Consider the following 12,577-nt stretch of genomic DNA (forward strand, 5'->3'; position numbering starts at 1 on the left):
GCACGGCCTCTTGGAGGATTTTCACGATGTGCAAAGGCACAGCTGGGAAAGAGCCAAGAGGGGTGTTTGTAGGGCTTTTTGTGTACTACCATTTCCCTACACAGTAGATAGATAAACACAAGCACTGTGGATGCCTCACCCAGAGCAGTTTTAAGGCCTGGAGCTGAGATACAAATACAGGTGCAAGAAGCATTGTGGCACCACTGGAAGCCAGAGGTGCCAAAAACAACATGGCAAAGCCTCTGATGCTGTAAAAAAAGCAAAAACTATGAGAAAGTAATGAAAACCAGAGTGAGAATGTCTTGAATATGAACTTGCTGGCAGTGATAACTTTAAATGTACAAATACTTGGTTACAGAAACATCCACAGTGATTAAGCAAACTGTTGCCTTAACAAAAGCCACTATATTTTAAGCACCCCAAGTATTCAAAGAACTCAAAAAGTGTAACCATCCCCTTGGCTATCCTTGATGAAGGAGTCCCATTCTTCAGCTAACATGGAACAAAGTTCAAAAACTACTGTCAAAAAGAATAAAAAAATCCATCCTTCTCTCCTCCCAGTTTTATGTCAGCACTAGAATCCAAACCAGACCCCAGCCTCAAAGTAACATCTTCTAGGGATGATTATGTAGGATTTAAAAGGTATAATTATTTACTGCAGAAATAATTGCTATCCCTTTGGGGAACATGATTCCACAGAGGCAGAAAACAATCTACCTTTTCCTTAAGTCATTACAGGAACTGTGGTCTTTTGTTAGTTGTAGAATTTTACATGAATTACAAATACAGCTATGCAGCCACATTATCTGACATATTTAGTAGTGTAAAAGTACTTCTTCATTTGAGTAGCATGCCTCAATTTGGTCACCTGGTCGACCAAAAAAGAGCTACAAGAATATTAAAACCTATTTGCAAAGTATCTATGAGACAAGGAAATCAACAGGACATGAACATATTAAAATTCAATACTTGTGTGTGCAAGAGTTTGACAAAGCACTTCAGGACAAGTTTCCAGCTATACACACTACATCCTTATATGTGTGGGTATCCCTCAAAAGCAGGGTTTAGACAGGAGCTGAAATAACGTAAGAAATGCTCAAACAATACCAAGTTTTTAATTTATGAATTCCACAGAACACAGTTACAATACTCTCCTACATAGCAATCATCCCTTGTAACTTGCCACATCAACTTTTATTCAAATATGAACCATAATGGGAAAATCAGGCAGTTTTTCCTCAGGACAGAAGTCTGGACCTTGTCAAGCTTCACAGTTTACCTGCAGCCCTCCCTGTCATTGTGACAGTGCTTTGATCAGAGGTATTCTCGTTGGGCAGGAGTGGTACAGGAGTGTTGGAAAAAGAGCTCCTGCTTGGCGATGGCACATGGCACTGTGTCTCATCATGGATGGCCTTGTGACAACCCCTCACTGTGCCAGGAATCCCCTCCAAGGGGTATCCTGGGACTGGTCCCAGCACTGTGGCTTTACTCAGCCTTTTGTCTGGCAGAAGTTCTCTCAGTCAAGACAGAGACATAGAGTTTCAGCCAAGCATATGTGATTCCCAGAGCACAGTACACAGAGGTCAGCAACAGAGGGACAAAAGGGAAGTGTTGTTTCCAGTGGGTCAGGGGAAATATGATTTCACAGAAGATTTCCAAGGGCACTAGTTGGATGAGGTAGATTGTTTCAAGCCAGTTAAGCAGAAGTTTCTCTCTCCTATCAGAGAAATTAAAAAAGAGGTAGTGTTAAAATATATATTAACTAAAAATAACTTCTGTTTTTCAGCTATCCCAGTGCAAAAGAGAATCTCCCATTAGATCGCAATAATGGTTTAAATAACAAGTTAAAGAGTTTCAGTAGGAGAAAATCACAGTGTGATAACCAAGAGTACAGCTCAATGTCCTTATCAAGTTCCAGGATGCCTTGGAACCTAAGGAGAAACCTCATCAATTGCTCTGCTTCACCTCACTATTGCAGTGAACAACTGAACAGCCCTTTATACAATGACTTGTTCCACCAAAGCTGTTCTACAATCAAAGACTGGAAATGTCAGATTTTTTTAACCTCTTCCCCCAAGCTTTTTGTAGGATGGACTTTTCTGTGAGCTGATCTGTCTTGCAAAGGACACTGATGGCAGGAATTTACTGCTGGTAGTTTAAAGGGAATTTAATGTTTTGGCAAGTTAAGAACAAGAAACTTGGAAAAGCTTCCTCTTTTAAAAAAAACCTAAGCTCCTATGGAGGTTTTTAGCTAGAGCTCTTGAGACAGAATGACTGAATTCTTAAGTGAAGAAAATCAGCTAACAAAGCAGGCTGAACACACATTTACAGTACTTCATTACAAACCCCTCATTACAGCTTGGGTTTGCCCTGAAAAGTTTGGGAAATAGGGAAGTGGGGACTGCAGGGGTTATAAGAATAAGCACTATCTGTGGCCCAGTGGTAAGAAATCCACAAGCTGTGAAACTACACAAGATGACTTTGGCAACTGTAAGTTCTGCCAACCAAACACTTGCGGTTTTGTTGACAAATTACAGCTTGCATATTAATTTTACTTACAACCTTCCACACATTAAAATGCAATTACTACTGCAAAAATCCACAGTACAATAAGATAAACAATCTGCAGAAAAATGACTGTAGTAAATGCTAGAATACCTAATTAAATCCTCAGAGATTACAGCATCACAACTCCATGCTTTAACAGAGCATGAGGCAGGTGGGGATCTGCAGCCTCCTGGGACTACATGGGCAGCTGTCACAATAACCAGAACATGCTGCAGCAATACTAATTTAAGCATTGCCTCCTGAGAACAGAGGCAGCAGCATCTTTTGACTAGTAACACTTTAATTTAACTCTTCAGCATCAGTTTTCTGTGCTGTTTGTCCCTTATGACAATGGCTGCTGCCAACACCAGAAGAAACGTTGTTTCTGGCATTAAGATCAAATTTCTTTAATTACCTGAATAGAGATTTCAATGAAGAGAAGCTATAAACAGTAAACAGCAACATAAGCAGTATTTTAATTGGAAGTTCTGAAAAACAAAAAACATTATGTACTTTTAAAACTAATTATAAAAAGCTTTTGCTATATATATATATATATATATATATATATATATATATATATATATATATATATATTGTAGTATCTTTAAATCTTACTAGTCACATTTGCATTATCTGGCTTTATTTTCTCCATACCTACATGTTTTACTGCTTAGGATATTAACAATAAGCATAAACATTTATTAAAGCAAATGCCAAGCATTTACTTCCGTTATCTATAAACATACTGAACATATCAACTATAGTTACTATTTGAGACAGCACTATAAATAAGATTTTATTTTTCTAAAGAAATCACAAACAACTGCAAAGTGACTATAGGAAAAATGACAACCAGATCAAAACTATTGAGCTCTATGTTGCAAACTAGATAAAAATGAACTAATAGAAGAGCATTTTACCTGGTGGTGTGAACAACAATGGAAAAAGTGAGAAATGCCCTGTTGTTGCCAGAATCAAGTAGATGCCAGCATCCTTGGCTCTCTGAATAGACAACAAGCTAAAAATGGCAATTTGTTATGCTTTTGTCTTTTAGCAAAGAAACCTAACAGAAGACTTTACAACTCATTGAAGACTGAAAAAAACCAGTTTCATAGTACTCCCATCCCTGCTAACACTGGACCTGTGATGAAGTCTCCTGCTTCCAAACTATGTGGCCTCAGAGATAATAACACAGGAGAAAAATCAGCCAGGAAACCCTCCCTCAGAAAACCACAGACCCACTGAACAGAATTATCCACAAGGCTCAGCACAAAACAAGAGCTTAAACATCACAAAATCTCTAAGGAAGAAAAATACAGTTTGTAGCAATACTGGTCAGGCAGCTTATGAACTACAGCTTCACTTCTACCCTACGCAGGCATGAAGCTCTTTTGGTAAAAACTGTGTATTGTTCTGGTCAAGCACAGTGCAGAAGATCCCCTTCCTCAGCTGGCTCCTGAGCAAACTATCCAGCATTTTATAATATGAACCACACCACTCAGGTTTGAATTGTGCCCAAAATTAAATTACTTTAAGCGCACTATACCGTTACAGCTTAAGGCATTCTATACAAGAGTTCCTCTTCTGAAATATACTGAAAACAAAGTGATTCCCTTTGAGGATCCCTCAACAAATGGCTGCAGGTTCAGTTTGGCCAACTCCTTTGTACAAAATTCACTTACCTTAAAGGCAGAATAGCAAGGAGTATTGCTTTCTCATGCACGTGCCAGCCAAACATGAAGGAGCTCAACGCACAAAGAACAAGGCACTGCAGAAAGCCTCTGGGCCCTTGAGGTTTAAACCAAAGACAGAAAACAGAGGGCTAGAAACAACAGGCAAAAACAGGACTTCAGTGAAAACCTTGGCAATCCTGAAGACAAACTATTGTCCAAAGAGATGTGTCAATGTTACTAAACACCACTGCACCCAGGTTATGCCTGTGTGGCAAAAGTATTATATTGGAGGAAATCAATCTTATTTGGATGTATGAGTAGAACAGAAGGATTTCTGTTGAAATATCAGGAGGGAAAAGCAGACTGAAAGACCATAGCCAACTCTCTGCTATTTGTGTTGCATGCAAAAATAGTCTTCCAATCTAAGCCACTAAACTCATTTTATCAGTCACTAAATATTAGCAACAACATATTTTTTGCCCTATAATTAAAATACATAAGAAGTGCATACTATCAATTAAAACCTACTAGGGACAAAACACATAAAATTAAAAAAAATTAGTTATTCTTACCAAAATAGCTATGAAAGTACAGATTAATGTTGCCATGGGAGTCACTGAAGGGAGGACAGTGTGCTGGAACTCTTGAACCAGCCCTCCTGTCATGGAAGCTTTAGGGATTTTTGTACCGTCAAGAAAATTGCACTTCAACCCTAAAAACAAAACATTAAAAAGCACAAACTGATAAATGCTAATAAAGAAAATGCAGTAGCTGAACTAAGTACATGCCAAGATTTTTCTTTTTTTAAAGGATAACAGAGGGAAGCAATTGATCTCTGACCTACTGCTGATTAACTTACACACCAGATTATGTGGAAAGCAATACCATTTATGGCAATCTGAAAACAAAATTTACTGCCTACATTTCAAATGGGGAAGACTAAAATCCAGAAAGCTCTATCTGCAAACAGGCACCAAAAAGCAGGATTGACATACTGACCAAGAACTGTCAGTGCTTTATCCATGGCATTATACAAAGCCCAGAAGTTGGGGGCCCAGTAGGCATGACAGAGACCTCGCTTGAAAGGGAAGAGCCGTGAGATGACTTGAGGCAGCTGACCCTACAGAAAAGAAGAGGACCAAAAAAACAGCCTCTTTAGATGAAACATGGTTTATATTTTTGTAACAACATTTTCTAACTGTTCAGGAGAATAACATGTGAACAAGGAGTTATTACCAGTACTAGGAAGGGTCCCAGTGAAAGAGCAGAAACAAGAAAGACAATCAGTCCCAGGAGAGTTACATGAAGAAAGCTGAAACTTCTCCACTTGACAGATCCATCTACAAAAAACAAACAGATTAAGGAAACAGCTGCTCTGGGAAGTGGAAAGGGAGACAAAGCATTCCCCATTGACAAGGAATTGCTAGCACCTATCTAAAAGGGGCACACAGCCTTTTATGTCAATATATTCAGTTCCTGAATACAGCTGGCATTTCTTTTTCCCACACTGCAGCTCCTGCATTATACAAGCCTTCTGTATTTTCCAAATTTACCTTCCCTGTTCACATAAGGAGTATCAGGCATGTTTCAGTGCTAATAAGTGAGGAGAAACACAAAACAGGTCTTTGAAATAGCTTCTGATACTAATTGTTCCATATCCAAAATAATTCTTATGGCTTCCAAATGCCACCTGCAGTTTGTTCATGTTGGTTTTTCTTAACAAAGAACTCTTTAAAGGAACAGGAATTGTACGAAGCAAATATATTTCAGAGATTTCTCAGGATCCTACCAATTCTGCTCTCAAGCAGAACTTTTGTTTGACATACAGTTAATTTTGTTTGAACTGTACCTGCAGGTCTTGAGTTCTCCCCTAATTCCAGAGCTTAACAAAACTCCCCTCAAAAGCCAGTGAGGAAAACCCCATCTTACCTGCATTATTTGCAGTAAAGCAGTAGGATCGTAACAAATAAATGCCATATGCTGGGGCCACATAAATGTAGATGTGTTTGAAATGCAGAAGAACAGCAAAAAGAAGAGCACCCTCCAAATACCTTTTCTGAAAAAAAACAAAATAAAACGAAAACTCTTCTCTTTGTAGTCACTTTTAATGATCCTCTTGTACTCCTAAGGTGACAGCACATTTATTGTAAGTATTAAAAAGAGTATTTACTTCAAATTACGAATTCAGTAGTGTTATGTGTCACAGGTTAGGACAAGGAAAATACCCTGTCACACAATCACCTCTTCACAGCTTCAGAAGTACGTTTTCTAAGGACTGGTGATTTGGAAGAAGATAAAATGCCAGGAAATGATGCCACATTGCTCAGGGGTAATACTGAATATAGCTTTCTTATGAGGAAATGCAGTGCTGCAGCATCAGCAAGCAATTAAGGTGATATACACCATACAGACATACAGCTCAACATGAAGCCACTACCATTGCTCACAACGTGAGCAGCCCTATGAAGTGAATTATTACACCCAAAATATACATGGCAACAAATAGACAAGAATAACTTGTGTTTTACCTGACACAGCCGAGCAACAGAAAGAAGCATCAGCCCAAAGAGGAAGCCATTGTACTGGAAGTGAATATCTGAACTTGAGTCAAGGAATAAAGCAAGCTTTCTTTACTACTGTGTTTTATGGAGAAAACCTAGGTATGAGGAATAAAGTAAAACAGAATTTAAATCAAGAAAACAAGCTTAAATTTACACCACACAGACAAAAGTAATTTTTAACCTTACCTGTAAGTACAGTTAGACAAAAAATACTCTAATGCTGGCATATTACCTTGATGAAACACAATCTACATAATGCAAAACAAAAAAGGTTAAATCTCCACTTTAATTTATAAGTTATTAGTTTCTGCCACACATTAGTTAATGGATGGTGACAGTAGCCCTCATTTTTCTACCACTTGCCAGCAGGCAATGTACACAGCAACTGTAACAGAGAAAATGAAGTCCTTCCTTTAAATGCACAATGTGCCAAGACTGACTTGCAGTAATTTCAATTTCCAGAGTTATTTTTATACAGGGTATAGACCTGTTGGGAGTGCATTCAGAGAAAGCCATGAAGATGTTCAGAGGGCTGGAGCATGTTTGCTATGGAGACAGGCTGAGACAGTTAAGATTATTTAAGCCTCAGAAAGAGAAGATGCTGGGGAGAATTTGTAGCCCCTTTAGAAGGTGCTTTGAGAGCTGAACAGGGACTTTTGACAAGGGCACAGAGTGATAAGGAAAGGGGGAATGGTTTTAAACGAAAAAAGGGGCGATTTAGATTGGATATTAGGAAGAAATTCTTTCTTGTGAAAGTGATGAGGGACTGGCACAGGCTGCCCAGAGAAGTTGAGGATGCCTTATCCCCTGAAGTGTTCAAGGGATAAGCTTTGAGCAATCTGGTCTAATGGAAGGTGTTCCTGCCTAGGGCAGGGGGTTGGAACTAAGTGATCTTTAAGGTCCCTTCCAATCCAAACCACTGCATGACTCTATGATAACTTCTCTAGAAAGACTTCCTAATTCCCATATAATGTTAACAAATTGAATACAGTCTGAATCTTAAAGCACTCTGAGGATTTTCCTTGCCACGGGACAAACTTGGAACCACACCCAGAACACAGAGCCTCTGCTAACACTCCTGTAGGCAGGCAGAGGAGGAACAAACAGCCAGCAGGAACAGGCACATTGCTGCCAGACTGGTTGGTCCTCTTCCACTTCTGGCAAATCAGACCAAGAACTAACTAACTTCCATTTTGCCAAACAGTAATTCTAATGAAAACATAGTTATTTAACTAACACCAGAAACAAACCCAGCAGTGTTACTAGCTATGAGAGCAATAATAACAGAGGATTGTGCCACACACTGTAATAAGTTGTTAAAAAACCAAACAAACCATGAAGAAACCACAACGGTTTGAAAGGATACGATCCACAATTAACAACCCAAAATTCCACAAGAGCAGAACAGCAAGAATAAATGTTGGTTTTTCCAGGATATCCTTTGCAGCTCGTTTTCCATTTATACATCTGCAGCACCTAAACAAAAACAGAAGAAATAGGAGCTTTAATTCAAACATACAAGCAAAAACATTGTTTGTTTTAAGAGTTAAGGACTGCACTTACTCTGAAGTTAGCCATTTTACCAGGATGCCAGACAACAATAAAATTCTTGTGAAATTCATCAAAGGCAGAGGCTATCATGAACATGAACAAAGTTTAGTAAAAAAAGGATTTTCAATTTCAATAGCTGTGGTGTGCTCCACATGCTAAGGCTTACATTAAGTAACAGCCTCAGGTTCAAGTCTCCCATTCAGTAAGTGTAAAGCTGTCATAGCCTGCTTGCCATCATGAGCAGTGTATTGCTACTTTTGGAGACAACACAGGGAGTTGTATTTAAGGGCCTCAGCTGGACATGAACCTCTCCCTGGCTACTGCTGTCCCCTGCCATATTATCAGTTATTTCTGTTGGTTAAAAACAACTTATTACTTCTCGGTGTGAAGCAATATGGTTCATATGACTTCTGACAGCACTCTTAAATCACATTAAAAAGTTACAGATGATCTGTGTTGAAATACTGTAAGTGCAACCTCCCTGCCATGAGCAGAACACCTTCCATTAGACTGGGTTGCTCAAATTCCCATTCAACCTGGCCTTGAATTTTTCCAGGCAGAGGGCATATACCACCTCTGTTGGCAAAATGACCCTGTGCAGACACCAGCCTGAGCCTTCAGCCTCACATTCAAACATCTGTGAGTCAAAACGATAAAAGGAAAAGAAGTCACAATGGAAAGCTAACCCATTTCAAATAAAGAAAGTAAAAAAGGAGCTTAGGCAGTGCTCCTTTCAGAGAGAATCAGAGAATTTCCTACTCAGGTTTTGAGCAGAAAGAATAAAATTATGGAAGACTCTTATAGCCAAATCATTAAGGTAGGCAACATATTTCTCAGAACAACCCCCCCCCACTCTACTCTTTAGGGATAAGGTAAATAATTCTTCATAAAGTCAGGCCAAACTGAAAGCATCAAATCCTAACTGTATCAGACTTGGAATAATCAGTTTATCATTAAAAACACTGGAGTAATTTTGCATATTTGATGATATTGCCATTTTGCGACAGATTTCCTTTATGCTTCTACTTTAGAAGAACAGAGTTGTAAGAAAAATAACAGGAAAAAACCTTTTCTGAGCACACCAGCTGTCCTGCAACTCCTACAAAAAGAATTCAGTGACAGAAGCAAACCCAAGTATGTGAAACAGCAGCTGGTGTCTCAGTGCCTGCAAATCCATCACATGTACTGCAATTGTATCTCCAAGGAGAACATGTTATCTGGTGTTTAGCAGCATATTCCAAGATTCTCCTCTAAGAGGTTCAAGCAACTCTGGCACTTCCCTTCATTTACAAGCTTATTTGTACAAATAGTTATTTGTTGTGGCTACAGAATGAAAAAGAAGCCCACATATGAAGTACTATTCACTGTCCCTAAAATTAGAACATTAAGACTTACTCATGAACTGCATATATGAAGAGGGTATCTGTAAGGATGACAGAAAGCCTTTGGAAGAAGATGGTTGCACGACTGGCATAATTCAAGTTTTCAACAACCAACATCTGGGGGTCAAAGTACTTGGCAATGTGAGAAAGTGCATATTCGAACCAAGCAAAGAATGGTGGATAATCCAGGGTCCATTCTGAGGTTGCCTAAAGACAAAATAAGATTAAATAGTTTATAAGAAACCATGCTGTTTGCAGTCCTTCAGGGACAGCTCACTGCAGCAAACCAGCTGATGCATTTTCTCTCAGTAACCTCTATGTAATTCAAACCACTGCACACTCAGGAGCCAGCTCTGTGGTGCTTTAAGCTGCTCTCCTGCAGTACTGGTAGTGACATCTCCTGATTAACAGAAAAAGATTAAAGAGCATTTTGTGCACCTAACCAGTATATAACTGTTTGTTATCTATAAATCCATTTACAGTAATATGGTCAATATTACAAAATCTCAATGAAATAGCTCAGAGCCAATATCTGTCTGTATTAGAGTGATCACCAACACAATCAGCCACAAAATTACTTTTACTTATCAGTTTACAAGTCTTAACTCTCATACAACCATATCAAGATCAAATGGCATTATGTGATCTCTTCCCATAAGGACAGTTGTTATGCCCTGACCAAGAATTAACTCCTTGGCTGTGAAAATAGGAGAGGAGGAGGGATGAACAGAGCAGGTGGGATGTGATATATTTTTCAGTGAGCATATTCTCAAATACTTAAACTGTACTGATGAAAGGCATCCTGTGTTCTGGCATGGGGCTAATGCTGACATTATAAAAATTTGTAAAACAGCCCTTGAATCAGTCCTAAAAAGTTCTGACCTGCACAAATCATTTACTTCTAGATGATTATGTGGAGTACTAGACACTACAGTACCTATCCCTGTACTCCAGCAGATACCAGGAGACAGATTAAAACCCGGTTAGGTAGGCTGAGTCTATGACAAACCTAAAAGTGACTTGCCTAGATAAAAATCAATGCATGCTGCTAACACACCAGCAAAGGCCCAAAACTTTTATCCAGTGATTGATTTCATAAAGGATAGATATATATACCCATTAGGATAATTCACTCTTTATTCTGGTAACTGTGTATCACCAATGAGAAGAGCACACACCCCAGCAATTTAAGAGTAGGATGCAACTTGCCCTTGTGCTAAACAGCCTTCCCAATAACCCCTATGACTTCACTGCTTTTCCCATTTTGCCTTCATAAGTACTTGCAGCTTCCCCAACTAACTTCCATTTTTTAGATAAATGCAACATAGGGCCAGCAAATCGTGACAGGCATCTTTTTGTCCCACTGCATTGTCACCAACCATCTCTTCCAGCACTCACAAGGTCTGTCATACCCAATGTGCCTCTAATTCACACACTGCTAAAAAACATCCAAACATGTCCTTACCTCAAAGTACCACTGAGAGAGGGGCAAGCTGTGGGTGATGGCAAGCCAGTTCCTATGGACTTCGAAATCTGTGGAGTAACTACAGAAGGTGCATGTTAAGAGCCACTGACATGTAAGCACTTAAAGGGAAAAAAATTCAGAGCACATCAGCACATGCATATAAGAAGGAAGCCTCTATTTATCAGCTCTAGGACACCACGGTGATCAAGTGACTGAAACAGTAACAGCGATGCTGCTAAAGAACTTTGTGCAGAAGATGTGTCATAGAATGGTTTGGGCTGGGAGAGACCCTAAAGACCATCTCATTCCCACCACCCTGCCATAGGCAGAGACACTTTCTACTAGACCAAGTTTCTGAAAGCTTTCTCCAACCTGGCCTAGAACACTTCAGGGATGAGGTATGCACAGCTTCTCTGGGCAGCCTGTGCCAGTGTCTCACCAACCCCACAGTAATGATTTTTCTCCTGATGTCTGATCTAAATTTCCCATTTTATTTAGTTCAAAACCATTCCTTCTTGGCCTAAGACTGATCATATATAGGTCAGTACGGGTACTTATAAGGCAAAAACTATTTACAGCTTGGCTTTTTCGGACGAATAATGTGAAATTCCAAGCTCTAAATGAACTTTAATAGCAATTTGGTTTTGGTTTTTTTTTTCTTTTTTTTCAGTATAAAACCTTAAAATTACAAAGCATTACTGTTTCGACACACTTAAAGGCCTTCCCGAGCAACAGCCAGCCGGAACGGGCCAGAAGAGCTTCCCAAGAGGAGAGCAGAGCTGTGCCACGCGGCGGAGGCAGCGCCGGCCCGCTTCCCTCACGAACCTGGGAGGCACACGAACCTCCAGGGCCCCCTCAGGAGCCCTCGGGGGCTCGCGGCAGCCCTACGCCCCCCGCCCCCGTCCCGTCCCGTCCCATTCCCAGAGCAGCTCCTTACTAGGCGGGGATGAGGAGGCACTTGAGGAAGGACACGCCGAGCGCCAGCGCGCGGAACCAGCCGCGGCCGCCCGCCGCCATGGCGCGCGCCCCCTGCCCCGCGCATGCGCCGCGCCCGCCGCGCCGGTTCGAAGCGCGCGCGCGCCCGCCCCGCCCCGCCCCGCCCCGCTCGCTCGCGGGGCTGCGCGTGCGCGGGAAGGGCAGGGCTCCGTGAGGCCCTGGGGCGGGCACGCGGTGGGAGAGGGGAAATGTGGGCTGGGCGCCGGGAATTCTCTGCTGTGAGGGTGGGCAGGCGCTGGCACAGGGAAGAGTTAATGATTAGCCTGCACGAACACAGATGAAGAATCCAGTAAGAGAACACCTGAGACCAAAAATCAAGAGGCGCGAGAAGAATGAGTGCATGGACTGAGGGTGTAAAAGCTCAGGGACTTCTCTGTTGAGTGTCCCTCTGTGCAGACA

General features: G+C 40.7%; 1 protein-coding gene across 1 annotated transcript; it reads right to left on the reverse strand.

The window, feature by feature from the left end:
- Positions 1–1,096: 1,096 nt before the first annotated feature.
- ALG8 (ALG8 alpha-1,3-glucosyltransferase) lies at positions 1,097–12,247 on the reverse strand. The gene is made up of 13 exons (XM_056503041.1): positions 12,120–12,247; positions 11,183–11,261; positions 9,731–9,924; positions 8,151–8,260; positions 6,752–6,819; positions 6,153–6,279; positions 5,460–5,563; positions 5,223–5,343; positions 4,796–4,935; positions 4,233–4,372; positions 3,471–3,568; positions 2,963–3,035; positions 1,097–1,717 (listed from the first exon to the last, which is right to left on the reverse strand). The coding sequence occupies exons 1-13, from the start codon at positions 12,197–12,199 to the stop codon at positions 1,486–1,488; spliced, it is 1,566 nt and encodes a 521-aa protein (XP_056359016.1). The 5' UTR covers positions 12,200–12,247; the 3' UTR covers positions 1,097–1,485.
- Positions 12,248–12,577: the final 330 nt, after the last annotated feature.

Source organism: Oenanthe melanoleuca, chromosome 1 (genome assembly GCF_029582105.1).
Source record: "Oenanthe melanoleuca isolate GR-GAL-2019-014 chromosome 1, OMel1.0, whole genome shotgun sequence".
NCBI classification, from domain to species: Eukaryota; Metazoa; Chordata; class Aves; order Passeriformes; family Muscicapidae; genus Oenanthe; species Oenanthe melanoleuca.